Raw genomic sequence first — 26,541 nt, 5'->3', positions numbered from 1 at the left:
GATACGTTGCCTCCATAAAAAAAAAACGTGAAATGATCTTGGAACACTTTTAATTCCAATAAACGAAAGTGTGCATAGATGACGGTGCCACTTCCACATCCAGGTATCCTTGTTCGGGATCAACGATAACGATGGATCGGGGGATTTCAAGGTCTCTATTCATGAGTGTCAAAGCCACCCCTCCATCCGGCCTTTCAACAGCGGCAAAGGTCAAGTGGGAGACTCCGTTGACCTCATTCACTTGGATTTTGAATGAGCCCTCGGGCATGAAACGAGTCACGTGGCCCAGGGCGTAGTACATGGGCTGCTTGTAGAATTCCCCGGCCTCGGGATTAACGATTATGGGTGCATCCACAAAGTTTCCGGCCCAATTTGGACCTCCCTAGAAATTAGGGAGACACCCACATTGAAATCTGACCAGTCTGCGTCAAGTGCATAACCACTGACTTTGTCAAATGAGATGAAATATGCTTGTAATTACTTGAAGATCGAGAGCCAGATTCCAATCGGTCCACCCGACGACATGGTAGTTGATGTTCTCGAGAATATTGTGAAGATATTTCTCACCACGGTTCCATGATCCCAAACTCACATCTTCTGGCTCCACATCCCCTAAAATAGATGGTTCGTTCCATGGGAAGTCAAGGTTAACATATCAACAAAGACCTCAGGTTTCTCACCGTTGCAAGCCTCTGAATACAAAATAAATTTATTTGGATATTTCTCGTGGACCAAATTGAGCACAAATGGAAGGTCCACCCAATTGTCAAGATACCAATGAACCGCAAAGCCATCGATGTATGCATCGGCCTTTGGATCGGACATGACCTACAAGAAAGACATGTGGTCCAACTTCCAAAGAGTTTGGTCTTATTGGTTCATCCTGAATCAAACCTCATCAGCCCAATCGGACAAAAAGGACCGTTGGTCGTCGAAAACCATCAATTGTAAATCCCCATATCCAGCCAATTCTAGAGCGGGACCCAGATTATTTACCACGAAAATCCGTTGTTGGCTGGCATTCCAGCCCATGCAATTGAATTTAAAATCAAATGCACTTCCATGAAGAGGCTCATTTTGAGCGGTGAGGCCCCAAAATTGAACAACTTCTCGCTTGTAGTCATCGAGAAATCTAGAAAATGTGGTTATGAAACGGGTCATGGTTGTTTTGTTTGGGTATTATATAAGCTTTTTTCGGCGCAAGGAATGTCTCCCACAATTTGGTTAGGGCTTTAGAAGGAACAATGAGAGCCACCATTATTTCTTTGGAAAAAACTTGCGTAAGCCTTCGAACCATATTATGCGCCGGTAAATAGGCCAAAACGTTTGGGCAAGGACGACGTGGTGAAGTCGTCCTTGGTTTGGGTTAAATTCCAACATCGTATTGTGGAAAAATTACAAGTGGACAGAAGCTTACTTGACAAAATAGTTGGCCCAAGCTGAGTAATATTCGGTTTTGAGATAACCAATCCCGGTATAATCATTATTGGTTTTCATCCACGGAGGAGCGGTCCAAGGACTGGCAAAGAGCTTCAACTTTTTCCCTCGCACGGACTCTGCTTTCTTGATCAAAGGGATCTGCGAAGGAATACAGCAGTCTGCTTTCTTGATCAAAGGGATCTGCGAAGGAATCTTCGTTTCAAAACCCCAAATCTGTTTTGGTCTACATCTTGTGATGTTCACCTTATAATCTGTGTCTTCCTCGGCCAAAGCAAATGTTTCCAAATCCACGTCGCCAGGAGTGTCCACATAAGTATAGGGTCGAGTAGAGAAGTCACAGCCCCCAATGTTCACCCGTCCTATGTTGTAATCCAGGCCAGTTTTGGCAAAATACGCCCTAGTAATCAGATTTGACACGATCAAAAACATATCAAACAATCAAATGTTTGAACTGAACTCGTACTCAACGAGAAGGTCTTGCGCAGAGCGGTTGAGAGAGGCAATATTGATGGCGGCTGAATCAGTGAAGGCTCCCCCCCAGCCTTTGATCTGCTGGCCCACCTCATCCCGATTGATCACCAATTGAGGGCGGTTCTCATCGATTTGTCCATTGTTGAAGAAGGTCACAACTTCAGTGAATCGATTAGCAATCTTATCCGTGGTCACCTTGAGAACTTGACCAACTGGCAAAGCCTCCACGGGATCAGCTTCATCGCAAAAGGTACTATAATGATGTGACAATCAACATTGATCAATCTCTTCCAGCCTCTCAAGCAGTTCCTTTCGTTCTAAATCTCACCTGTTACACACGCAAACGAAACTGGTTCGGTGGAACTCCCGAGGGACACAAGGCTTGGCTGCAGAAGCGAGGCCTACTACAATTGCCAAGGCCACACCAAGTTTCAGCCACATGATCCTTGTTGAAAGGGATCAAAGATAAAGTGAGCCTATGTGTATTCGTTTGTTGAGATAACCTAGATCAGTATTTTCTTAAGCAAACGCTTGTTGTCGTGCCAATGCATTATTTGTACACACTCTTCATGCACGTATGTACAGTAGTAGTAAGCACGCGATAAGAAGGAGAGACGACGTCACTTTTACAATAGGGAATTGAGGGCTTATATTTTCCGATGCGAACCAGACTGTTATGCTTATTTCCAATACACTAAAGTATGCATGGATGAAGGCTCCACGTCCAGGTCAATTGAGCCAAAGTCAGGATCAACAATCGTCACAGATCGGGTAAGATCCAGGTCACGGTTCATCAGGACCAGGGCCACGCCCCCATCGGGTCTTTCGACAGCGGTGAATTTTAAATGTGTGTTTTCGCCCCCGTCGTCAACCATGATCTTGAAGGATCCTTCTGGAATGTAGCGGGTCACGTGTCCCAATGCGTAGTACATGGGTTGCTTGTAGAATTCATCTTCAGCGGCATTGACAATGATTGGAGAATCCGCCCGTTTTCCGGCCCAATTGGGACCACCCTGAAAAAAAAACCACCATGCATTTTGACTTGATTCGTTTTCCTGTTGATGGAAAGTCATGCATGGACCATTCCTCACCTCCATGTCTAGAGCGATGTTCCAATCGGTCCATCCCACAGCCCAATGGTTCAAGTCCTCAATAATGTTATCCAGGTACTTTTCTCCTCGGTTCCACGATCCCAAGCTCACGGCTTCAATGGCCGTATCTCCAAAACCTAATTCAAAGAAGCTCGATGAAGTGGATAATTGGGGGAGGTGCACTTTTTTGTACAAACACATCTTACCATTACACGCTTCAGAGTAGAGGATGAACTTGGATGGGTAATCTTTGTGGAATTGATCCATGGAAAGCGGAAACTCGAGGTCATCCGCATACCAATGAAGGGCAATGCCATCCACATACTCGAAAGCTCGAGGATCCTCCAGCACCTATTACAAATCAATGTGCCTCCATAAGTTAGTCATACATTACCAATATGTGCCCAAACATTCCCACCTCTTGAGCCCACTCCTCGATGAAGGAGCGTTGATCATCCAGCATCATGAGTTTCACATCACCATAACCGGCTGTCTCCAATGCTGGGCCCAGATTCTCAACGATGAATTTCCTTTGATCCGAAGCATTCCAGCCCATGCAATTGAATTGGAGGTCCAGGAGAGACCCATGAGTGGGCTCGTTTTGAGCCGTCAATCCCCACATATCAATACCTTGTGCTTTGTACGCATCCAAGAATCTAGAGCAGTCAGCCAAAACAAATGCTTCATTACATGCCATACAAAGAAAAGAAAACAAGTGGTTTGATCTCACTTGACAAAGTAGTTGGCCCAAGCTTGATAATAATCTGGGAGGAGATGACTGAAACCAACGTAGTCATTGTTGGATTTCATCCATGGGGGAGCTGTCCAAGGACTGCCAAAGAGCTTCAAAGGCCTGTCCGTCTCACTCAGAGCCTTCTTGATCAAAGGGATCTGGAGAGGATAAATTTCCAATAATAAGTGTCACTTGAAGGAAAAATAAGGCCTTTTTTCCCCCTTACTTTGTAATCCAAATCCTCTTCTTGTAAAGCAAATGTAGTCAAATCCACGTCCCCGGGAGTGTCCACATACGAGTAAGGTCGGGGGGAAAAGTCGCAACTTCCCATATTGATCCGTCCAGTGTGATAATCAAGGCCATTCTTCGAATAGTAAGACCTGAAACGGTTCAATGGGATATAATCAATAAGGAAGACAGCTAACTACCTAACTCGAGTTAGAAGCTCATACTTAATGATATTGTCTTGCGTGGTCTTATTCACAGAAAACACATTGATAGCTGCGGCGTCGGTAAAGGCTCCTCCCCAACCCGTGATTCTTTGGGCAATATTACTCCTATCAATAGTCAATACGGAACGACCGTCTGTGCTATTGGGAAGGGGAACGAAGTCGATCACGGTGGATTCCAGACGTTTGGAGAGCTTGTCCGACGAGACCAATAAGACTTGCCCCGGGGGCAAGGCACTCAAGGGCTCGTAGTCATCGCAATAGGTGCTATTGCACACACACACGAAGCTGGTACGGTGAAAATCTTTTCGAATACAGGGGTTTCCAGCCCAAGATCCGATTCCCAGAACAAGAAGCAAGCCAACGACGGAGAGAGCGTGCATCTTGGACGCTTGACCACACACACTATGCTCATCAGAGAAAGATTAAGCTCATTGCAATCGAAACCTAGAGGAAACGGAGGCTACAGGGTGGTATTGCAGTTTCATTAAGGATGTTGACATATTTTTGGAAACAAACTCGTTCTTTACCAATCGAGCTAAACATGGGAAAAGAGATGGAACCATGTGATTGAGTGAGCTCTGTGATCAAAAAGGATCCGGTAATAGAACAATCCGATCTTAAAAGAACTTGATCTGTTTGCGACCAACTCTTTTGTAAGTTCATGTATCTATCAATTTCACAACCACACCACTTCCCCTTTTCAGTCTTGGTCATTGCGATATGATTATTCGTAAATAGTTATTGCATCCGTCCTGTTTTAGAGCTGAATGCAACTCCTGAGTATCTTATACGTTCTTAGTGTTGCCATGAACGCAACTATTGACGAGTCTCTACCAATCGAATTGCTGCTTTTGAAAATATAATTGCCCATTGTTGGTGATTGTTCATTCCTCCATGCATGCTCACTTACTCTCGGTTGATTTGTAGGGCAATAAGTGGCTCGCTCTACTTTGAGGCCATTGAGTCAACTTCTTTCCGACCTTCTTTCTTCTTTGCAATGTTGTGTGCCTTTTGGATGTTAGTGCACTATCCACAAACATTTATAGAACCATGCATCGATTACATCCTAATCTCAAGATCTTCAATCAGGTAGCTTTAAGTCGAATGTTATTAGAAATTCACGTTGTATTTGCACATGATATGGGCTCGCATTTGTCCCAATTTGATATCTCCGCTTGCCGGTCCACTTCGGTTGCACATAAACAAAACCCCATCTCCATGGGGATTGAGCAATACGTGTGAATTTGTCCGTTCAATTTCCAAAATGGTTGACACTTGTAGTTGTTCACGGATCTGACTTCCTCGGGGATAGCGGAAACAGAGCTTGTCGGGCTTGTCATTAGTGATGTTGGTGTTTGGGTAGTTTTGAAAGTCGGATTTCGGGCTGGCTTGATGGTTGGGTACACAAGCGAGTCATTACCTTCGTCTTCAAGGGAAGTGATGAAGCTGGGATGATCCATGGGCCTCTTAAGATCTTGGAACAACTCTTGTGTTACGGTGGTGGCTGAAAGTAATCAAACGGTCAATCGACCAATAACATATCTATTGTCCCCCAAAACTGAAGGAGTCGAAAGAGGTCATTATTTCAAAAAATTATTTATGCGTTTGTCGATCGGTTTAAACTAAAAAGAACGTACGGCGTGGTTTCGGGCTTGGATTGGATTGGGCCTTAAAGGTCTGAATGTCACTTTGAAGTCGTTTGGCCATCACATACGAATTGATCTCGATCAATTTCCGGCATCGTTCCACATCTCTGGAATTCACGACACATTCCTCGACCAAAAAAGTTTGGATCCCATCGGGAGTAAATGGAAACACCCAACATGGTCCAATGGCACGGCCTTCGGGCTTTGAAGAGGCAGAAGGGCCAATCTGCGCGTCTGTTTTCATTTGCTTCAAATCCCTGGAATTAGGTCCCGACACAATCGATCTCTTCCACCTCTGGCGTTCATTCTGGACCTGTCCCAATCGAAAATCTTCGTCCCAAATGTGTTTGTCCCGAGATGGATCACTTGGATCGTAACTGGAGGTGGTGGGACGGTCATTCCCATATTTCCGTTTCAGGGCGTCCAGTCGGGCGAAATACTGTTCCATGGAGTGCCAGTGTTTGTTTTGGCTGGACTCGTGCTTATTGGCTATCTTGTGGAGATCTTTGAATGGCATAAGCTCTTTGGGACGAGATTCACGATCGTCTCTAACCTCGTCCAAGCTCCACACGAGACATCGCTTCAGTTGGAACATGAATGTGTCATTTATGGTTGGAAAGTTGATACCGATACCACTTTCAAGCTTTGATAGAGCTACATAGAGATTGAGCAAATGATTTACATAGACTTGACTCCGTTTCAATTCAATCCTATTTGAAGGGAAAGTAACCACATTATATATTTCGCCTTTGGCCTCACCTTGGCAAGTCATGTTGGGAAGTTGTCTTTCAGTGTGAGTGGGGTTACATTTCCAAGACCTTACTTGGCAAGTTGTTTTGTAAATAGTTCCGTTGTCCAAACAAATCGGAGCAATCAAATCATCGTGTCGACAGGGTTGACCGCAAGTATCTTTGGTCATCTTTTTCTTGGTTCCTAATAAGAGGCTGTTGATTCAGTATCAGGAATAATTTAGAGCATGATAATAAGTCAATTCGTTGACACAATATTTCAGTTGCGCTTTTTTGCGTTTGTTGCCACTACTACGTACATAGTTGTCCCCAACATCTGTAATGATGCCAATGTAAGTAAGTATGTTTAGCTCGAACGATATAGAGCAAATCACTTCTACGAATGAGCATTAATCTGGTGCAGAAAAAGTTACGACGAATGTTCCACGTCAATGCCATCTGAAGGCTCATTGATGGACGCAAATTCTATGACGAATTGGGGTTAATTCCCAAAAATAACCAACAAAAAACTGCTAATCCATTCTAGCACAACACTCTGTCTTGCTGAAAAAAGGCTGCTACTCTGTTCATAGGAGGTCTACTACTGTATCTCCAAACCCCTCTAATCCTCAAGGGCCCTCGAAGCGTCGAGGCCCATTGGTTTTCCAACTATTTAGCCAGAACTATGTCTAAATCTGGCAAGTTCGAAATGCGTTGCAGAAGTATGTTCCCATCGCTCAAGCTCCCTTGGCGGATGGAACAACGGTGGAACAAGAAAATTAATGGACTCAAACATTTTCAATTTCATCAGGCTTTTCATACGCGAACTAATGAATCGCATTTGTTCCCATTAAGCTCCCGTTTACTGTATACACTTCTAGTGCGTTGTTTGTTCCCTTCCTAGCATCTCTTGCGTGTTAAGAGAGGACGACTTCAGAACTTGGAACCTTGTCTGGAACGGCGTTGCTCAACATGACGTCATTGGACCTCGACTAGTCATTGTGATTCAGGCTTCTCGAGAAGAAAATACACGGGTGGGGAATACCCACCAAGAACGAGTACAAATCGAGAAATAAGATCAGTCCCTTGGATCAAGAGTCAGCGGAACTCCCATAACCCGGTGAGGTGGTTTGAAACGTTATGGATTGAAAACGAGGCTCTATCAATGAGGCTATCCTGGGGAAAACAAAGCTGTTTGTTGACGGCCAAGATTTGAGGGAAGTGATCAAGTAAATTTAGCAAATGTCAACAGGAATGGGCGGCTAATTGTCTCGACTTTGAAAGTTCCGGAATTCATCATCAAGGAAATAAATCAACTTTTAACAAAGTCGCAAGCGATGGGGATGGCGGAATGGATTTGGATTAAGTATCAGGGCTCGAGTCGGATCTACTACAACCTACTACACAAGCCATTTTGGTTTGAATAATAGAGGTTGTGTAATCAATGACCAGTACTGTTTTGCATATTCCCAACGAAATTTCCGATCCATAACTTTCAAAGTCAATTTAAGCATTGATAATATAAAATGGTTTCGTTTGTGGGAACAGTGCAGTGTACTCTCAAAGTGCCCAAAGGAGTCTTTGGCAAAAATTGTAGTTATGATGGTTTCGAAGCGCATTTCTTAACATTTTTTGCCATTTACCCTTCTCAAGCCAAAAGAATAAATTGTGCGTGATCTTTTACCATTGCCAAACTAGATTCAAACGTCTTTGACGCCCAAGATTTATCGTAATCCCTCAAAATAGAATCTGGTCAGAGAAAACATGTTTGATGATGTGCCCTTCTGCGACCAAGTACAAAAGAAGGGAAAGTTGAAAGTTACTGAAGGGACATAGGAAAGTTTTGGTTGTGTCATCCCTCATGCTAGCTACTCTAAAATTAGTACATGGAACACAAATGTCCGAGAGTTTATCTTGCTCCTCGTAGTAGTGAATGGAAATTGGAACGTGCCCACTTCCACCGATCAAAATTTGCAAGTCTCTTTGTGCCGATTCCCTGGACAACTGGGTGTTCCTGATAGGATCTGTGGGTCCCATAAATGTTTTCTTAAGTACCTCCATATGTCGTCTTCGATGCCGTTGTTGTGGCAATTGCGGTGGGCGCGGTCTCTGTTGATCCACCTTCTAGGGTCCCACAAATCTTTTGAACAAGGATCGGATCTCGAAATGCGAGCATAGCTCTACACTTGGTAAAGAGTGAAGCTCCGATGGGATTGCTTGTTCCATGGGACAACGGAAATTGAGCCCATAGATCCACAAACACCATGAGCAAATACAGCCAGGGTCGAGCTGGGAAATGCTCCATTCTTGACAAACATTGTTTGTGGCTGCAAGTCGATGAAACATTTCCGTCATAACTCAAGGGAGAGTTTTTAATTCCCCTGGCTTCCCTGTTCAGAGTTGTGGCGTCCCTGACAGGATGTAGTTCATCTAGTTAATTATGTTAAACATATGCAGATATTGGACATACTACTTGCCAGTCATTTATTTGACCATTGACAGAGAGAGTTTTGCAATTATATGGGTATCAATACTTTTATTTTCAATTCGTGTGCGCACGTATGGCAAGTAAGAAGGGTTGTTGTCATAAATTAGTGTTCGAATCCAATATCAAGAGACATAAAATATTTTCTGCACTTCATAAATATTCTGCCTCCAAGGGTTGCTTGCTTGCTTGCTTTCTTGCTGATTTCGTTGTTGGATGCAAAAGAACGCTTTTCAATCATGATTGAATAGAGTGCATTCAGAATGGGGATCATAAAAGCAAATTCCTCTTAACTTCACGAGGCAAAAGTGACAAGGCAGGAAAAAAGTTTGGAAAGCGGGAGAAAAGTCACAGAATTTTTAATTTAAACAACTTTTAAAGCGTCTTTGAAGATTCTTCTTTTTACCGATATCTTTTCTTACATGGCGAGGGAAAAACTTGAGATCTCATCTTAGATAGTAAGTTAGTCTCCTTCATTTTCCTAAGCGCGTTGACAAGTCCATTTTCTCCAATTTCAACAAAGTATCCTTCTTATATTGACGTAGATCCGAATATTGGCTCAGGATTCGCTTGATCAAAATCGGCAAGAGGGTGCCCCATTCTTGCTCTAATCGGCCGAATTTGTGAAGAGCCGAATGGCCAACCTGAAAGCACGTCGGTAACAAGATCAGCAATGAATGTATCAGTTTTCGAGTCCAAATCTTGGAAGTTGGTCAGTTTTGATGGATCAAGAATTTTTTCAGGACTTTTTTTCCTATTGATTAAGGAGTGAAAACGGGCTGAACTAGACCATTTGAAGCTTTAAGAAGGACTTTCTTCCAGCAAACACTAAAACTGGAGGCTTCATCGGCAAACAGAAGAAGTGCAATGGAACCTCGGTTACCCTAAAGAGAGACAGAGGATTTGATTTTCCTCCACGCCAGTTGTCAAGGCAACTAAATTCACACCCCACCCACAAACAGTAAGTTATTGTGATACCAGAAAATAGTGCTTGAATGTAATAACTTTTTTTTTCACCAAAAGAATACATGATGTGTTGGCCGAGAGCAGCTCAGACTTCTCACCCCGCTTCCATCCACCAGAATATCACCAATAAATCCATTGATTAATAAGTAGACTCGTGCAAAAAATGTTGTTCGGCTGTTGAGCAGAAATTCGAGATGGTTCTTCTAACCGGTTTTCTTCCCAATCGCTCGCTTCAGCTCTTTGGAACATCCGAACCGTCAAACTTCTGGAATTTCTACTCGACGTTGAAACAACATATTTTGTCGGAGCCTACTAATAAGTAGTCGTATGTTTGTGCCACCTACACGACCAAGCAATTAGCACCCTGAATGCGGACATTGAAATCTCGTCATCCCTATGCCAGAGAGTAGATTTTCTTAAAAGCCTAACCTAAGATGATGCTACAGATGTGAGCACTTGGAGTGGCAGTCCGCCTAACTAAAATCTCAAGAGTGGATAAAAGGCCTAAAACCATGAACAAATGTGTTTTCAAGAACATGGAAATGTGTTCAAGGAATTATCACATTCACTCTTTATCGTGAGGGGCCGGGAGTGCAAGCTTATTTAACCAGGATTAAGAGAGGAATAAATTAATAAATTTTCACAGACGATGCAAGCAAAGATATCAAGGTACACGCTAAGGAGAGACTCAAAGGCCGTTCGTTGTACTTTTCAAGGTAATGCGATATTTGGTAATCAGAGGAAGACCTTGAAAAGAAGCATTAGTTGTGGAGGTGGACCGCTTAGTACGTAAATGAAGACGGCTTGTCAACGATACGTCTACTTAGAATAATTGCTCATCCCGCCCCAGAAATTGCATTCTTGGCCGAGGAAAGAAGTTTGTTTGAACTTTATCCATAATGTCCTTCGACAAAAAAAAGGTGGCAAGCTCGTTCATTGAATTCAAGATGTTTTGAGGTAGAAGCAAAGTTTATAAAAGCAACGAAAAATATCTACATTCAATCAAATTAGCTATTGTGTTTTGTTTACTTGAGATTGAAAAGGTCGAATCAGATTCTGGTAGAAATTGATAAAAGTCTGAATCGCAATTCCTAACCGAGAAATGATTTAACATTTAGGGCTATTCTGAGTTTCCTGTTGACATTCAAAAAAAAAATATTGCTTGGCAACATGCGGCTGTTCTAATTTCAGTCTCGGTTTTAAAAGAGAGGAAGTGTCAATTGGTCTGGATTTATGATGGTGCTGGTTGTGATTGATCAAGAACCTTCGAGACCATTGCGCTAGGTGAGCTGTTTTTAGTAATTCATGACCCCTCATGGCAAAGAAAAATGATTTCTCTAACAATAATACACTTACTTCCATTAATTCGAGCAATGCTTCGTGGTGCTTTTCCAGTTCCTCTGTACTTTCAGCCTTGCGAGGCTTGTATTGAAGAGACTCCTTGGCGATGATCTCCTTCACGTTCGGATCTTTTATCAGGCTCAATACATCAATATTAGATTCGTTAGTCAAATCTCTCCCGGATCCTGTCAACTCAAATTTCTTGACTAAAGCCAATATTTGATTGTGTGGTAATACCATAAGAGCTAGTTCGCCCACACTTCCATAAGTCTGATTAGCTTCCAGAATATCCTGGTCTGTGATTTCAGTATTATTAATATACTGCAGGCCCCAGTGCTCCAATCGATAAACGGCATAGGTCTTCCAGTTCTTGGGATGGATCGAATTACCCTCGTCCCCAATAAAAAGCGATGTGATTCCTTGGAGCTGACCCAAAGCGTTGAGTTGGCCCAAGCAATGAATATCGGTCTCCAAAAACTCGAAATTCTCAACGTGGGGAAAACTCTGGCGGAATTTGGGCAAATACTGGACCAAATCGTCAAAGGAGACAAAGTTGAACTGAACCGTGGACGCCTTCTGGGCCCGTGGACGATTCCAGGGACGGTCCAAGAACTTCAGGGATTGCGCACCGTACACGCTCAGAAGGTCGCCGTCAAGCTCAATTAAGTAATCTGTGCCTTGTTCTGAGGTCCGGCCTGTTTCAGAATGGATAAGACTCGGGGCACTGGCCTTGTTTCCTTGGGCAGAAGCTATTCGGGGTCGACTCCCACTTCTCTCCGGTCCCTCTGAACGAGCCAATCTGGAAGTGGAAGCATTCCTACGAAGAGACATCGAATCTGCGGACGATTGGACTCGCTTAGCGCTAACTTGGATGGCTTGAGGAGGAAATATGGCCAAATGAGCCTCCTCCACATCGGATGAGCTCGACTCGGATGACGAATCGGTCACTAAACCAACGCCTGAGAACTCATCACTGGTGGATTGAGTTTCATCGGTGGGTGGGGCCGGGAAGAACCCGATTTTCTTGTCCAAAGTGGCGAAACTATCTGCTTTGGACCGGGATTTTGTGGGAGATCCCAAATCCAACGAAGGCTCGTGTTGCAGGCTCACAAACCGGTGCGGAAGGGCAAATTTGCGTTTCTCTAAACCTGGGAATTTCTTCCTCAAGTGCTCGTTCTTTAATGATGGAGCTGGAAGTTTCCCATCCACTATGTCGGCAGAGGTCTTGGGCGATCCTGGCGACGAACGCCCCCGTTCGTGGACCAAATTCAGCGGCATGTTGTTGAGCTTGGCCTTCAAGTTCGTCTTGGAAGCCTGTCGACATAGACTTGGACCCACAGCGAGACTAGCCAAGCTCGGATTGGAGGACACGGTCTCAGGTTCGACAGTGTCACACTCGGCCTCACTTTGTTCTTCACCGGTGTTCGTCACACTTGGATGCTTCGGAATCGTGCCCATGAAGTTTTTCTGGGTGGGTTCCACTTCGTCCTCGGTGGTGTTCTGAGGCTTGAGGACCTTATCGGCGTTTTGCTTCCAATCCTGCTTCTTTAAAAACGTCCATCTTTGCTTGGCATTGACAATGGAAACGTTCCTCTCTTCCATCTTTTTCATCAGTTGGTGCCGAGCTCCAGATGCCGATCCGGTGTTGCTTTGGTCCTGTTGAGATTGCCTCCATTTGGCTGCATTGTCTCTGACCTCGGTGGCGATCTCTTGTTGGTCCAAAACATTGAGCTCGGGTAAAGACGTGACTAAATGGTAGGCATATTCTGGATTGGACCAAACTGGATTGCCTTCCATTTGGACCGTGTGAAGCTTGACCAGTGCATCTAATTTTGATAAGCATGCGATGTTTTGAATATCATTGTTGCTCATGTAGAGTTTTTCGAGGGTGGGCACCACTTCAAGCCCTTGGGTGGCACGAATCCGATTGCGACGAATGTTCAGCTCTTCCAATGATTTCAAGTCCTGGAGGTTCGTGATCTTCCGAATGAGATTCCCTGCCAAGTTGAGGACTTTCAGGTCGCTCAAGTTCTCCAAACCTGTGATCTAAAATTCTACTGTTTAAGGTCAATATTGGTTTTAGATATTAATCTGAGTTCAGCTTTCGAACCTGCGTAATCCGGTTGCCATGAAGATCCAAAACACTGAGCCGATTACATTTCTGAAGCCCTTCAATTCTCCGAATCCGGTTCTTGCCTAACATGAGCACTCTGAGATTAATCAGGGGCTCCAGATTGCTGATGGTATCCAATCTATTGTGATAGAGGTCCAGGAATACCAAGCGATAGGTTGAATCCAGATGCTGGATCCTTTTGATGAAGTTATGCTGAAGGCTTAGTAACCGCAGGGCTGGCTCGTCCTCTAGAATTGGAACCCCTGAAATTGAAGTTAACAAGAATTATTCAAGAACGGTGCCACAAATCAATGAACAAATGAGATCCTCTTGCCCAATTCTTAATCCTTTTCTGAGAAGACAAACATACTTTTCCCTTCTTTAGAATTAATGAATACCAACGAATTGAAAATCAATTACTTTAATTTGAAAAAAAAAAATGAAGTCTTTAGCATTAAACTCGCTCATTTAAATTCGCCATCAAAATTCGTTTTCTCCGCAAACACTTGTCTACTCCTGTAAGGTCAACCCGGTTCAACAGGGCCGGAATCATCCCCAACCCGCTCCTTTGGGGTAGTAACACTTTTGATACCCATCCTACCAAGGTCCGCAAGCATCAAATCAACACCAGCGGCAGTACCAATGGGTCCTTCCAATGATTCACCAAAGCATTCCACTCCAATTTGACCTTTATTACTGTACATTGCCTTTTTTCATCACATCTTACAGATTGCCATCATCCATAGAGTACTCAATGATCACCTTATCAATTTTGATTGTTCTAGCAAGGCACACTAATGTCTCTGTTACCTAAGTGCTAGTCCGCGAACTTCTAGAAATACGGACTGTGAACAAGCTTCCCGCCAAATCGGCCTGCCCTTGGTCATAGCAACTCTGAGCCACTTTTCGAGTTTGAAATAAGGAATCTAATCTAGATCCTATAAAAGAAGTTCAGCCACGAGTCCAACCTTACCGTGTAAGCCTTTTCGATCCAGATTGATACGGTCCGGGAATTTGAGCTTCTCATCCTCCGAGCGTTCCATTGTGATGGCGCCACTCATGCCACGTACCCCGCCCTCCAAGTCACACCCTCGCCGGACACCGCCCCCTTTCACCTCTCGGGCAGCTTGACCCGATCCTCCTAAGCTGATATTGGCCACTGGAGCTCGTCGGTAGATTACACCAGTGTCCTTCAAGCCATGACTACTCGAACTAGAGGCCATTTTGGGGTAAAGTTTCACCAGAGTGCTATAATTTCCATCCCACTAATGATCAGATTGGTCATGGTTGATAGATGGCCGAACACGGCAAACGAGGAAAGCCGGATTTTCTTAAATGAGTCGCTTGGAACCTGCCTCGAGTAATTCTACTTCCTCTGAATCCGAGTGGAGCCAATGGAACGAACCGTCGATTGATTAAACATTTTCCATCCACCATGACGTACGAACACATCATTTTCAAGGAAGTTACCAAACCGTGAGGCTAAAGGCCAGACATATGCTGACTCTGCCAAAAAGTTGCCATCGATCCGGGATCAAAAGGTCAACAGTGGACCCTGAACAATTGATCAGACCGGATTTTCCTCATGAACTTTGTCGCACGTCCAAGAATGAACCGAAAGTACTTTATGAACCACTCCATCGAGACATGATCAATTCTTCTTTTTTTTGCCATTCCTCTATTTGAGATATTAATTGACACCACTAGAGCTAGGTTGCCAATTGGCAAAATTGTAAAGACAGACAATGTAGTTGCCAAATCAGCAAAGGACGGCTCCTTTGGTCTTAAATATTGTTCTTGCTCAGGTCCCGGCATTCAAGCAACCCAGCTCTTTGCCTTGAACTGGCTTCATATTTCGTTGCATTGGTGGTATAAAGTCACTGGTTGATGATTTCAAGACGAGGTTGTTGCACTCAATCGCTCAGTCCTCAAAACGAGTTGGTCTTCTAGTTAACAAGTTTCAATGTGAGCCAGGGTAATATTTTTTTTGTATTGGCCACAATCCATGCTATTGAGTTCTGATCGAATTGAGACTCAAACCGATTACTTGGCCTATAGATATACACTCAATTACTTTTTCACTTACAAAAAGGAATGCTAGTCTTAACATTGGAAAGGCGTAAGGAAAGAACATGTGACTCTTATGACGAAATTGTCGCACGTTTGTGTATTTCCTTTTACAAGGACCGGTTTTCAGCGGTATAAAATTCCGTCTCCGGCAAGCAAAGGAAACCAAACACCCCGATTAGAAATTTATTTCATGGCGTTGTGTTCACCAGCGGCTGGAATCTGAGTTTCCAACCACTCGTGAAGAAAATAGACATTCTCTAACGTCAAAGTTGGCTTTGAGTGGTTTCGAGGGAAAATCGTATTTTTAAAAACCGCTTCTTGTAAAAAAAACTGTGAATTCAATAGCGGCTTTCTTTGCATGCAGTTTATTCAAGTTTGGATCTCAAAAAAGTTGATTGGTCAACACCTTGAATACATTTGCCAATTCATTATGCCCTCGTGGGTGAAGATAATTGTCTCTTCAAACTCAAAAGTATGAAATAGCAAACGGATTCAAGTTGTCTTGACCTTGTCAACTTTCTTTAAGCCTCACTTTTATAAACTCTACGCCAAGAAGGCCCCCGCTATTATATAAATAGCTATTTCGATACTGTGGGCGTGAGGTTGTGGTTGGAAAAGGAGTCATGTCATTTGGAAAGTAATTTCAGTGAAAGAGTAATCAAGCTCAAAAATGACCTTATTTCTTTGATCTACTTTACAGCGCAAGTTCCAATGCATATTGTATTTATTAACATTTCACTCCCCAAATTCGTTGCTGCCTGTTTCATCGTTTTAGGAGCCGAGACCTGTCAATATCGTGGTTAAGTTTGCAATTCGGCAAACGGACAAAACTATTTTAATTTGAACACTTTGACAAATATGTGGAAGAAGGGCTATCTTGATCGTCCAGGTTTTGTAGGAGCTCTAAAAGTTCCAATTCTTGTGCGTCATTCAAAGCCGAGTTCTCGACACTGTCCCAAAACACCTCTTCGTCCTCGTCCGACAATTCAATTCGTGGTTGGCATCCAGTACTCGAATCCATGGACAGGCTTTTCCGGGCGTCGCCTTGAAACTTCATTTGATATCTATGGTAGGGAAACGAATTGAAAGCAGTTTTTTTGTAGCGCAGAAGATTATTGATTGTAAATTAGCAAAGCCTCACTCACCGTTTACTAAATACTTCTATGTAGTATGACGCTCCGTTCCAGGTGCTCCAGACGAATAGTGAGATCAGATAGGTGACACACAAGGTGTAGCTCTCGAGTACCAAGTAGGGCGGGATCAATGTGATGAGAGTCACATTTTTTTTTTTATTGTATTTTTTTTATTTTTATGTATTTGCGACAATCCATGCTCTTGAATTGTGATCGAATTGGGACACAGAATAATTACTTGGCTTATCCATTTAGTAAAGAGCTTGTCAAGGGAACGCGTTCATGAATAACTGACGTTTTTCCGTGGAGTAAAATCAAAGACAACATGCCTAGCCAAACCGCACTGTACGTGCTTTGAGGTTTGACATTTATTTCATTTTACCTGCTTGTCTAAGCAAATAGCATAAAATAGCACCGAATTATACAAAACTTGTTTATTTTGTTGGGTTTTGTTACACAGCTCACTCAAAGTCACTCAATTATTGAAAATTCATTGGGCAGATGGCGCGACTTGACTGATATTTGTCTTAGTTTTCCCTCCCCAAAATCAGGGTGCCGGACAACATTTTTCCTTGAAATTCCTTCACTTGACATGCCCGATAGGTCTCTATTGGTCTATGTCTACACCAAGGTATTATCCGAAAGAGACAGACCTGATATCGAATTTGGCATGACTGGGCAGGATCAAATATCCAATCATGTCAAACCAAGTACAAAATTCATTAAATTAAGATTTCTTATTTTTGCTCATTTAGGCAAAGACGTTCTTGCTTACTTGTCAAATTTCTGTGCTTCACATATCATCATCTCGTTCAATTGGCGATGCTTTTGCTGGGTTGAGCAGAGCTTTGCCAGCTCAGACATTACGAAAGGAGGATAATCAGTTCTGTTGATTTAATGACTTGAGACTTGAAATGCAGAGATTGGACATGCGAGTAAGTTATTAAAAATAGTTTGAATGAGATGTATGCCTTAGTGTCTCTGTATTGGTAGATTCCAAATCAAATAAATCAATAACCGTGATAGAGACCATGGTATTGCTAATAAATGTAATAAACTCGTATCGACCCAAACTTGTCCGAGCAGCCGAAACCAGGCCAAGTGGCCCAAGTCTTCATTTTACTGCCGGCGATAAAAAAGATTGGAAATCACTAAACCTCCAAATTCATTCCTCATTGACGAAGTGTGAAAACAAGACGAGCCAAAAAGTAGAGTGAGATTTCGTTTGACGAGCGTGACCTTTTTCGCGAAAATTGAGGTTTTTTCCTAATCCTGGGATGAGTCCGGCCATGGAGTACGTCAGTAGTGGAATGGAAAGCTCGGTCGAAGATCAAATGTCTTCTAACGAGGTTTTGTAGATCTATGAGTTACCTCCTAATCAAATGCATTCCCCACTGAGAGAGTGTTCAATGTGCTCAATGAATTCCATCTTCATATTCAGGTACTTGATTAGGAGGTAACGCAAAACTGAAAGGTCTTCTAGCGAGGTTTCAGAGAGCTTTCCACTCCACTACTACCGTACTCCATGGTCCGGCATAAGTTGGACTTTTGCCAGACCTTTGAATTTCCGACTTTTGGCCAGACTTGCCGAGTCCAGTCGAGCCTTTTATTGGAGTCAAGTCAAACAAAATGACACATCTTGTTTTAATGAGCTAAACCAGGCTAATGAAATTACCCTTGAAAGGCGGCTTTCTTACATAAATTACGTAAATTTCTTACGTAAATTCATGACGGGGTTAAGCCCGTTTTATGACAAAACTTCGAGAGTCCGGCCAATTTCACCCAAATCTAGTCTCGAAAAAGACTCGTGTCCGCTCTCGTTCTAGCCCTAATTTTTCCTCATGGGTGGGTCCCCCAATAGCGTGATTTCGAACTGGATCCATTCACTACGTTAGGTAGTCTTTTTTTTTTCGCCCTTAGAATTTGGACCTTTGAATCTCCCAAGGAATCTCCTGATGATTGTCTTCTTATGCGGACACTTCAGACGTCGATCTCAAACTCGTTGTCTCTAGCATTCTCAGTGGCATTGACCCGCTGGGGCGAGTGTGGCTGGAATTGACAGAAACATGTTGTAACCTCCCGTGGGGGGTAGGAGGGGGGGCACCCATCAATGCAGAAGTTGGCGGGGCTCGTGCAGCATGTTTTAACCGCTAACAGACCCCTGATGGACCGATCAGCATCCATGGGTCACGACTATTGAGCATCATCTGGAAGTTAAGTACCAAATATCCCATGGGAGGACCCAAAACGCTCATCTCATCCTATATGCGAATGGAAGAAAACTCAGCCGACCCAAGTGGAGGCAGCTTTTCGCTCTGGTTCGGGGTGTGTGGATTTTTTTTGTCTCTCTTTGTCCCTTTGTCTCACAGGTCGTTGTGACAGTATTGGCCACCCTGATCGACAGACCCGACCAAGGGACCTGACAGACACACAAACACATCGATACACTCACACACTGATTGATATCCAGAGTTCTTCGAGTTCTTCTGCCATCCAGGAACGGGAGAAACCAGGAGCAACGGAGCAACGGAGCCAATTTCTCATGATGGCCTCATCCTAGCCTCATCCCAGCCTCATCCCCAGCCTCATCCCCAGAGTGAGATCAGGTGTGGCTGTCCGTCAGAGACGTTCGTGGCGCCACCTTGGGTCCTCTCATTGTCTCTACCTCTTCACTTATCCATATGGCGGAGCATCCGGGCGTGTGGGAGGAGCCCTCTCATTCGGTCCCCGCCTCCCTCCCCTCGCGAGAAGAATCCGACCAACTCCGAGAGCTGTCCTCGTCGCCCAGAGGTAAAAGAATCCCGCACACCACCACCCCGGATCACGGGTGTCGGATTGGGTGGCCGCATAGTCTGGTTATTCGTCCTTTCAACCGGATGATGATATGATGAATGAATGAATGGATGAATGAACGGATGGCGCGGGCTGGTGACCGGCGATGTGTGTTAGTGTACACAGTACACACATCATTACGATCTGTAGCTACTACTTCCTTCCCTAACTCCTTGCCTCTTTGCTCCTGGCCTAGCCGCCATCCATCATCCACTATCCATCCGTCCAAGTTGTTATCATTGTTGTCTTAGAACGAAGGACACACATACCCCCTCCCCCTCCCATTGGCTCTCTGGGCTTATCTGGGCTTATCTGGCTCGTCAGGTTCGCTTTCTTACGCTTGCCAGGCGTACGTAATGGAATATCGAAGTCAGGCCTTGGGAAACGAACGAGTCAGGAGAGAGACAGAGAGAGAGAGAGTGAGGTGCCGTGTGTTTATTCAATCAACTCCTACTTACTTGGCTTGTTTCTGGGCAAATTCATTGTGGGTGTCGTTGTTGTAACTTGCAGGCCATTTGGTTCATGACGTGAGAGAAGCCGTGGATCACTTCAGGCGGGAGATGTCTGAAAATATGAAGGATGCCTTCAACCGGAGCACCGACAAGCTCTATCATGTCATCACGGGTAACAATCGGATCGTTCAATTCAGGTAAGTAGATCACATACACACACACACACATATAAATAAATGTATACGTACTCGCCTGGCCCGAGGATGAATCCGTGAGGGGATGAATGAGAGAGGCGATATATGTTATGGATAGGCTTCAGCTACCAAGATTGACTTGTGAGTCAATCAAAAATGGCCCATTTCCCAAGGGTAGAACTTTTCATCCCTCAAGTAATAGTGGAGTGTTTCCAACTCAGCCGGGTCAACTTCCCCCCCAATGAATGGCTGAATGGCGCCAGCCTACATTCCAAATCAAATCTGCAATTGACGGGGAAGTGGCAGAGCAGAAATTCGCGATAAGTAGTTTGTGGTTTGGTAATGCATTCATGGCAACTTGGTTCCCACAGCTTTTCGCTTCGGTCTTGATTTTGATCACCATAAGCTTGCGTATTGAAGTAGCGTCCATTGTCAAATTGGGTTGGTGCTTCCAGAATCGGGGAAAATGGCAAACTCATCCTGGAGAAGACCATTCAGAGCCTCAACATGCAAACCAACAAGATCAAGGAGGCCCGACAGAAACTCATCGACGCCGGGAAGCAAGTCCCCTTGAAGTAAGAGAGAGTTACCTCGTTGTTTTATGCAACAACCTTCGTTCTGCACGTGCTTGCTAAAGGCGAATTCTGTAACCCGCTCGTAGGACCAAGAAGCAAATTCGGGAAGCCATCACCGGCGATCCCAACAAGAGAATACGAGATCACTTGAAGGAGGAGCCGCAAGTCAAGATGATTGACAAGTTCTCTTTCACTTTGGGCGTTCTGGTCATTACCTTCACGGAATGGATTATCATGCGGTAAACACGGGAAGACCAACTCATGGCATGCATCATGCATAACCGAGCCTGCGAATACGAGCCATTCTATTTTTCAGACACCCGGACTGGTTTCAAGCTTACTATAAGCTCCTCATGACATTTCTATTCGTGCTTCGGTACGTCAACTACAAAGAGGCCAAATTCCAGTTCTTCATGCTGGACTTTTGTTATCTGGTCAACTTCTCGTGTATGATCCAGACCTTCTTCTATCCGGATCATTTGGTGTGGTTCGTGGCCAACTTTGCCGCCTCCATGGGACCCTTGGCCACGGCCATCGTGGTCTGGCGAAACTCCTTGGTCTTCCACGATCTGGACAAGGTCACGTCGTTCTTCCTCCACGCTTTCCCTCCCCTCCTGTGTCATTTGCTCCGTTGGGACCTGATTCCCTGCAACGCTGTCCAAGCCAACACCACGCTCAGTTTTGGGCCCTACTTCTTCTCGGCCGTGGGGATCTATGTGTGTTGGCAGATCATGTATCTCATCGCCACGGAATACCTGTTCAAGTCTCAATTGGATGCGGATCCCGAGCTGACCACCAGTCTCCGCTATTTGTCTCAAGACAAGAAGAATCCGGCCCGAAAGCTCGTGAGGAAAGTGTGCGTTCAACTCAAGGTCCTGAGGCAGGACGAGGACATGGATCCGGATCAATGGAAGACCAAAATCATCTTCGTCGTGTCCCAACTCGTGTACACCATCTGTACGCTCATTCCGCCTTACCTGATCTTCCTGAGCTACAGTGTGAGCGTCATCTACTTGATCACCATCTTCTCCTGGGCTACATGGAACGGAGCCTCGTATTATGTCGAGGTGTTCAGCAAACGGTAAGGGTTACCTGGGGATCGGGAAGGAATTTTCTAGGCCCCTAGGATGTCTTCCATATGAGGCAATCAACCAAGTCCTATGTTGTTTTTGTTGATATTGAAGGGGTTTGGGTCTGTTGACGCAGGAACAGGAAAAAAAAACACAAGAAAAAAAATCCGTGCCAAGATGCAAACAGGATTAAATGTAAGTTAGAAACAGGGCGAGTTTCATCACATTGAAGTGTGCGAAATCGACTTTGCCAAGCCTGGTGTTGTTGGTTTTTTAATTGAGTGTTTTGGCATACTCTAGATCTGAAGCAGGATAATGCGCCGTGTTTTTCTTAACCGCTGAAGAGAAGTAGACGAGGAAACCATCTCGAGTCCCACAGTCTGTTCATCACGGGGGATTATTAAATTCACAAGTACAAAAAATATCGGCAAGGTTTACAGCTGGAGGTTTACCTGTAACACTCATTTTGGCGCAATTAACGGCAAAACAGTGGGAAAATTGTTAACGTCAGGGATATCAACGGTTTGATCCGACCCACGTTGATTCTCTTTTAGGTGAAAATCTCTAAAGAACGTCAAATTTGTCCCAAGTTTGACCGAAAGAAGTAAGAACCTTTGTGTTAGGTCTCTACTATATTCCTAAGTTCACTAATTACGTACTTCCTATGAACGAACCAGTTCGTAACAAAATCAAACCGCTTTAGAGGAGCGGTTTTGCCCAGGGAGCAGAGAATAACATTCATTTTGGTCGTGATTTTCATGTTCGTCTTTTCATGTATGAGTGGTTTTGTAGGTACAATATGAAGTTTGGTCAAGAGGTCGTGCCCAAGGAAAAAGCCAAGGATGACGACGGACCAGAGTCGTCGTCGTCGTCGTCCGATCCTAAACGGTCCAAATCAGGCGAAAATCAAGACGAGGACGACGACATCTTCCTGGACTCGTTGGATCACCTGAACTTGAACGAATCTCAAGCGATTGAACTAATTGAAATCCTCGAGAAACTGGAGGACGATGCCGACGAGAACAAGTCTGCCAATCGGGCGAGTGGATCGTCCGAAGATGGCAGTGACATTGTCCAGATTTCCAAGTCGGATCTGGAAGAGAAAGGTGAGCGAGGCGAGAATATTTTCGATCTCGGTCCAAAAATGACGGAGTTGGTCATGATTGAGTTGTGTATATTGCATGATCCCTTTTCAGAATTAGAGGAATTGGTCTCTCAACTGCCACCTGAAGCCAAGAAGGATGTTTGAATATCAAATTCGTAGTAACTATTGTCAGGTGTTTGTTTCATACTACTACTGTCGTCTTATTTTGGCCTGCCCATATTTATCCGTCGGAATCGACTCTGGGAAGAGCAGTCCTCTTTTGTTAACGATTCATATTCATCTGACCCAAGGGCCGGATACTTAAAGAGTCCGAATAAATGAATGTTCTTATTCCTGAATTCACATTACTTGTCATTTCTTTCTCTCTCGCTCGATACGGATTGATCATCACTGGACTGTTTGACGTGTGTTGACCACTCAAGCATGGGGTTGGAATGGGATAGGTAAAATAAACCCGTTCCACATAATTGTCCGGGACGTCGTGGCCTCTTTTTCAAACCCGTCGTTGGTCACCTCACTCCGCCGTGTCCCTGGGCTCACGTATGTTAGGATTCAGTGACCATTAGTCACAAAATGCAAGCAAAATGTAAACAAGGTCTGTCATTGGTTGAAAATGAGGGTAAGCAAAGTCAAAGAAGTAAGCAATCCCTGTCAAAGTGAAAAGGCGAAGGAGGCTAGTGATGGGATCAAATACATTTTCAAAATCAGGATTGCTCGAAAGCTAGGATAGTCAAAGCACCAGGCGTTTCCCACGTAACGTTTTCAACTAACGGGTTTCCGATATTCCGATGGGGATGCCACATGCGACTGAAAATGTCAATTGGCAGCCCTAGTCGCAACCTCCAATGATTATTTATTTGATCCCATCGGTACTAGAGGCGGGAAATTCAAACTGAACGGAAATCGTCATTTTAAGGTCAAAGTTTCAGATGTTCCTGTCAATAATTTTATCGAAAAATGTTACTACAATACAACATTTTGGTAGCCATTTCAGAATCAATCACAATTTGAATCCTTTTTGCATCACAACCCGGGCTAGGAGGCAAAAACGTTCAGACCAGTACATAACTTTCAAGCTAATGTCGACAAATCCCACATCTACCGTAAACTTGATGATTGCCTGAATGCAAAAAAACTCCAAACTGCCCCCATGTTAGATTTCAAAAGAGATTGTCGCTCCTTTCATTTAATGATGATTTATCAAACAAAATTGACTGGCTAAGATAAATACAAAAAAAGAATGTTTCACCTAACGTGACTTCGCCAAAGAATTGTCCAAAAGCAAAAGTAGTCACCCTTGGAAAATGATGCATTTTCGAAGCTGCCGAGCCCTCAAACGGTCTTTCCGAGTCCGATTTGGTACTTTAGTTGCGTGATTATCAATTTGGAGTATTGCGTTGCGGAATCATCGCTGCCATCCTCAACACCATGATTCATCCAAAGAAGATCACGGGCTATTTTACCTTTGCCTTAAATGCGTCTCGTTTTTGATTAGATAGGAATGGATTGAGTAGGGCTCTGTATTTAGCAGAGTACAAAAGTGAGATCAGCGCACCATAGCAATTTAATTTTAATTCCTTTCCATAACAATGAGTTTACCTGGGCCCCAGATCCAAACCAAACGCACTCACATAATATTCTCTGATTCTACGTGTCATATACGGCTTTGGCTACCCTTCAGGCACCCTTGAACGTACTTTGAATGTTTCAAATGCCAGTTGTTGAGCCACTTTCTTTATTTCTGTTTGAAAGTACCTAGTTTGAATCTGGTGTTGCTGTGATTGCAGATATGAATGCCTGAAGAATAACTTAAGCCTTAGAACTAACTCTTAAAGCACAAAAATTTACAGAAATGTGTTTGGTTTGGATCTGGGATCCATGTTAGCTCAATGTTTTGGAACATAATTGAAAGTTCAAAATTAACTGCAATGGTGCTCTGACCTCACTTTTGTACTCTGTTGATACAGGGCATTAGGATTGAGGGCAAAGTGTATGTAAGACGAGTATTAAAATGAGTGGAACAGGCCAAGCTTGAATTTCCCTGAGATGTTTATGAAATGTGACAAGCACCACCCACTATTTTTATTATTTAACTTGAATAAAGTCTTACTCACTTTGCAAACTGAGAATAGTTTATAGCTTATCAAAAATTATTGACCATTACTACAGGAGCAAACATATCCAAAGACGTTTGTCCACAGGGCTTTATTGTATGGCTGTTATGCATGTACACATATATGAAACTGAACATGTCATCTTCAGCTTTAAACAAAATAACTGTCCATAATCATGGAACAAGTTCGGTTCCTTTTAGCCTATGTCTGATTTGCTTTTGTTACATTGAAAGTGACAAAGGTGGGGCTTCATGAAAACTCTCAGTCAGGGTAGGCATCAAAAACATCCATCTAACGTAATGCCACGTTTTTGCAACCACGCAACTAACGTACTATAATCGGACTCCGAAACTCTGTTTGCGCCGAGTCCCTTTAAAACGACTAAATAAATGTAAATAACAACAGAATAATAGTCAAGGAAAACATTTAACCCTACTTGAAACTCACGCAGATGCCACGGCGGCACTTCTACCGGGCTTTCAATGGGGCGAATGGGGCGCTACCCTCGCGTTTTGCCCTTGGATATCAATTTCATCAGGGCACTTATTTGGAACTTGATTTGAACAGTTCCGAAGCAACAAATCGGCAAGAAATTTTTCATTTCGTGCAGAGAGTATATCAAACGCAGGTAATTACAAGCATACAGTATTATATACTTTGTACTTAAGCACCTTTACAGGTTGATGTGTGCCATCTATCGACATGGTGCTAATCAGCATAGCTTCGGAGGTAATTGAATACGCATTGAATTACGCATTCATTTGCAGCTTGGGCAATATTCGTTGTTCTACATTGACTCCAACGGCTCAAACTTTGTCATTCCCTGCGGCACGGTGGTTGGATCATTTAACTACGTAATGCAACGATTTAGAGGCCAATCGACCATGAACCTATACATCTGGGATCGACCTGATGCATCTTTACACAAGTTTAAACTTCAGGAGCAACTAAAACGAGAAGTAATGTATAAAGATGAACCAAGCTCTATTTGAGATGTCCAAGATGATGCATTTAGACTGTACTAGCTTGCTATTAATTCAATAAAACATGAGACAATGTTCATGAGCGGAAATACATACGTTTTCCTGGCACATATGTATTTTCAGGTCCTTTCATACGGGCACGATACAAAGAATACCTACTGAAAGAATGGGAGTGACTTTTTGACTACACGTGTATGGTTATGAGGTCCAGTAAAGAAGGCGCTCGCTCGTACTGAGACTCATATCCATTGTGAGAATGAAGTTCAGTAGAAATACATTAGTTCGTCTGATTCAAGCTAAATAATTAAGCTGCGGCTGAATAATGTAACCAAACAACAGAGAGCCGTGTCGGAATCCGCTTGAAGCGGCAACTTACATAAACACTTCATAAGAAGCCACCCTCATTCACACAAAATATGGTCAATATATCGGGCATACCAAACTTTCCGACTATATTCATTAAAATCAGCTTTGCCGGGCGAAGTGTCAAGGCGATGGGACAGAATGTATTAGATTTATTATGTGTACTGTATGTTTTCAGCGGAAA

The 26,541-nt window shown here is 43.7% G+C and overlaps 6 protein-coding genes and 1 long non-coding RNA gene across 8 annotated transcripts; 3 read left to right on the top strand and 4 right to left on the bottom strand.

Moving 5' to 3' along the window:
- Positions 1-33: 33 nt before the first annotated feature.
- On the bottom strand, positions 34-2,445 carry LOC131882134 (lysosomal acid glucosylceramidase-like). Its single transcript, XM_059229191.1, has 8 exons — positions 2,240-2,445; positions 1,904-2,164; positions 1,684-1,837; positions 1,418-1,578; positions 895-1,132; positions 681-828; positions 482-612; positions 34-382 (listed from the first exon to the last, which is right to left on the bottom strand). The coding sequence occupies exons 1-8, from the start codon at positions 2,350-2,352 to the stop codon at positions 50-52; spliced, it is 1,539 nt and encodes a 512-aa protein (XP_059085174.1). The 5' UTR covers positions 2,353-2,445; the 3' UTR covers positions 34-49.
- A 90-nt stretch (positions 2,446-2,535) lies between these two features.
- Positions 2,536-4,617, bottom strand: LOC131882133 (lysosomal acid glucosylceramidase-like). The gene is made up of 7 exons (XM_059229190.1): positions 4,188-4,617; positions 3,962-4,115; positions 3,733-3,893; positions 3,421-3,658; positions 3,209-3,353; positions 3,003-3,139; positions 2,536-2,924 (listed from the first exon to the last, which is right to left on the bottom strand). The coding sequence occupies exons 1-7, from the start codon at positions 4,565-4,567 to the stop codon at positions 2,592-2,594; spliced, it is 1,548 nt and encodes a 515-aa protein (XP_059085173.1). The 5' UTR covers positions 4,568-4,617; the 3' UTR covers positions 2,536-2,591.
- Positions 4,618-5,287: 670 nt separating this feature from the next.
- Positions 5,288-8,906, bottom strand: LOC131882410 (uncharacterized). The gene is made up of 4 exons (XM_059229546.1): positions 8,617-8,906; positions 6,593-6,766; positions 5,825-6,487; positions 5,288-5,691 (listed from the first exon to the last, which is right to left on the bottom strand). Exons 1-4 carry the CDS (start codon positions 8,864-8,866, stop codon positions 5,306-5,308), a joined length of 1,473 nt encoding a protein of 490 aa, XP_059085529.1. The 5' UTR covers positions 8,867-8,906; the 3' UTR covers positions 5,288-5,305.
- A 159-nt stretch (positions 8,907-9,065) lies between these two features.
- Positions 9,066-14,816, bottom strand: LOC131882811 (leucine-rich repeat-containing protein 49-like). Its single transcript, XM_059230076.1, has 4 exons — positions 14,440-14,816; positions 13,464-13,729; positions 11,369-13,399; positions 9,066-9,690 (listed from the first exon to the last, which is right to left on the bottom strand). Exons 1-4 carry the CDS (start codon positions 14,687-14,689, stop codon positions 9,520-9,522), a joined length of 2,718 nt encoding a protein of 905 aa, XP_059086059.1. The 5' UTR covers positions 14,690-14,816; the 3' UTR covers positions 9,066-9,519.
- On the top strand, positions 9,670-14,901 carry LOC131882816 (uncharacterized). 2 transcript variants are annotated; one of them, XR_009373536.1, is made up of 5 exons: positions 9,670-9,704; positions 9,869-10,007; positions 11,204-11,296; positions 14,462-14,695; positions 14,761-14,901. It is a non-coding gene; the product is annotated as an uncharacterized LOC131882816 (long non-coding RNA). The 2 variants fall into 2 exon arrangements; XR_009373535.1 differs by lacking the exon at positions 9,670-9,704 and having other exon boundaries at positions 9,753-10,007.
- Positions 14,902-19,173: 4,272 nt separating this feature from the next.
- LOC131882813 (uncharacterized) lies at positions 19,174-23,235 on the top strand. The gene is made up of 7 exons (XM_059230081.1): positions 19,174-19,459; positions 20,012-20,150; positions 20,603-20,722; positions 20,809-20,961; positions 21,039-21,803; positions 22,585-22,898; positions 22,989-23,235. The coding sequence occupies exons 1-7, from the start codon at positions 19,351-19,353 to the stop codon at positions 23,039-23,041; spliced, it is 1,653 nt and encodes a 550-aa protein (XP_059086064.1). The 5' UTR covers positions 19,174-19,350; the 3' UTR covers positions 23,042-23,235.
- A 239-nt stretch (positions 23,236-23,474) lies between these two features.
- Positions 23,475-26,102, top strand: LOC131882815 (uncharacterized). The gene is made up of 3 exons (XM_059230082.1): positions 23,475-23,516; positions 25,463-25,639; positions 25,779-26,102. The coding sequence occupies exons 1-3, from the start codon at positions 23,511-23,513 to the stop codon at positions 26,001-26,003; spliced, it is 408 nt and encodes a 135-aa protein (XP_059086065.1). The 5' UTR covers positions 23,475-23,510; the 3' UTR covers positions 26,004-26,102.
- The last annotated feature ends 439 nt before the right edge of the window (positions 26,103-26,541 follow it).

Source organism: Tigriopus californicus, chromosome 6, assembly GCF_007210705.1.
Source record: "Tigriopus californicus strain San Diego chromosome 6, Tcal_SD_v2.1, whole genome shotgun sequence".
Classification (NCBI taxonomy): Eukaryota; Metazoa; Arthropoda; class Copepoda; order Harpacticoida; family Harpacticidae; genus Tigriopus; species Tigriopus californicus.
This window is presented reverse-complemented; position numbering and strand designations above follow the sequence as displayed.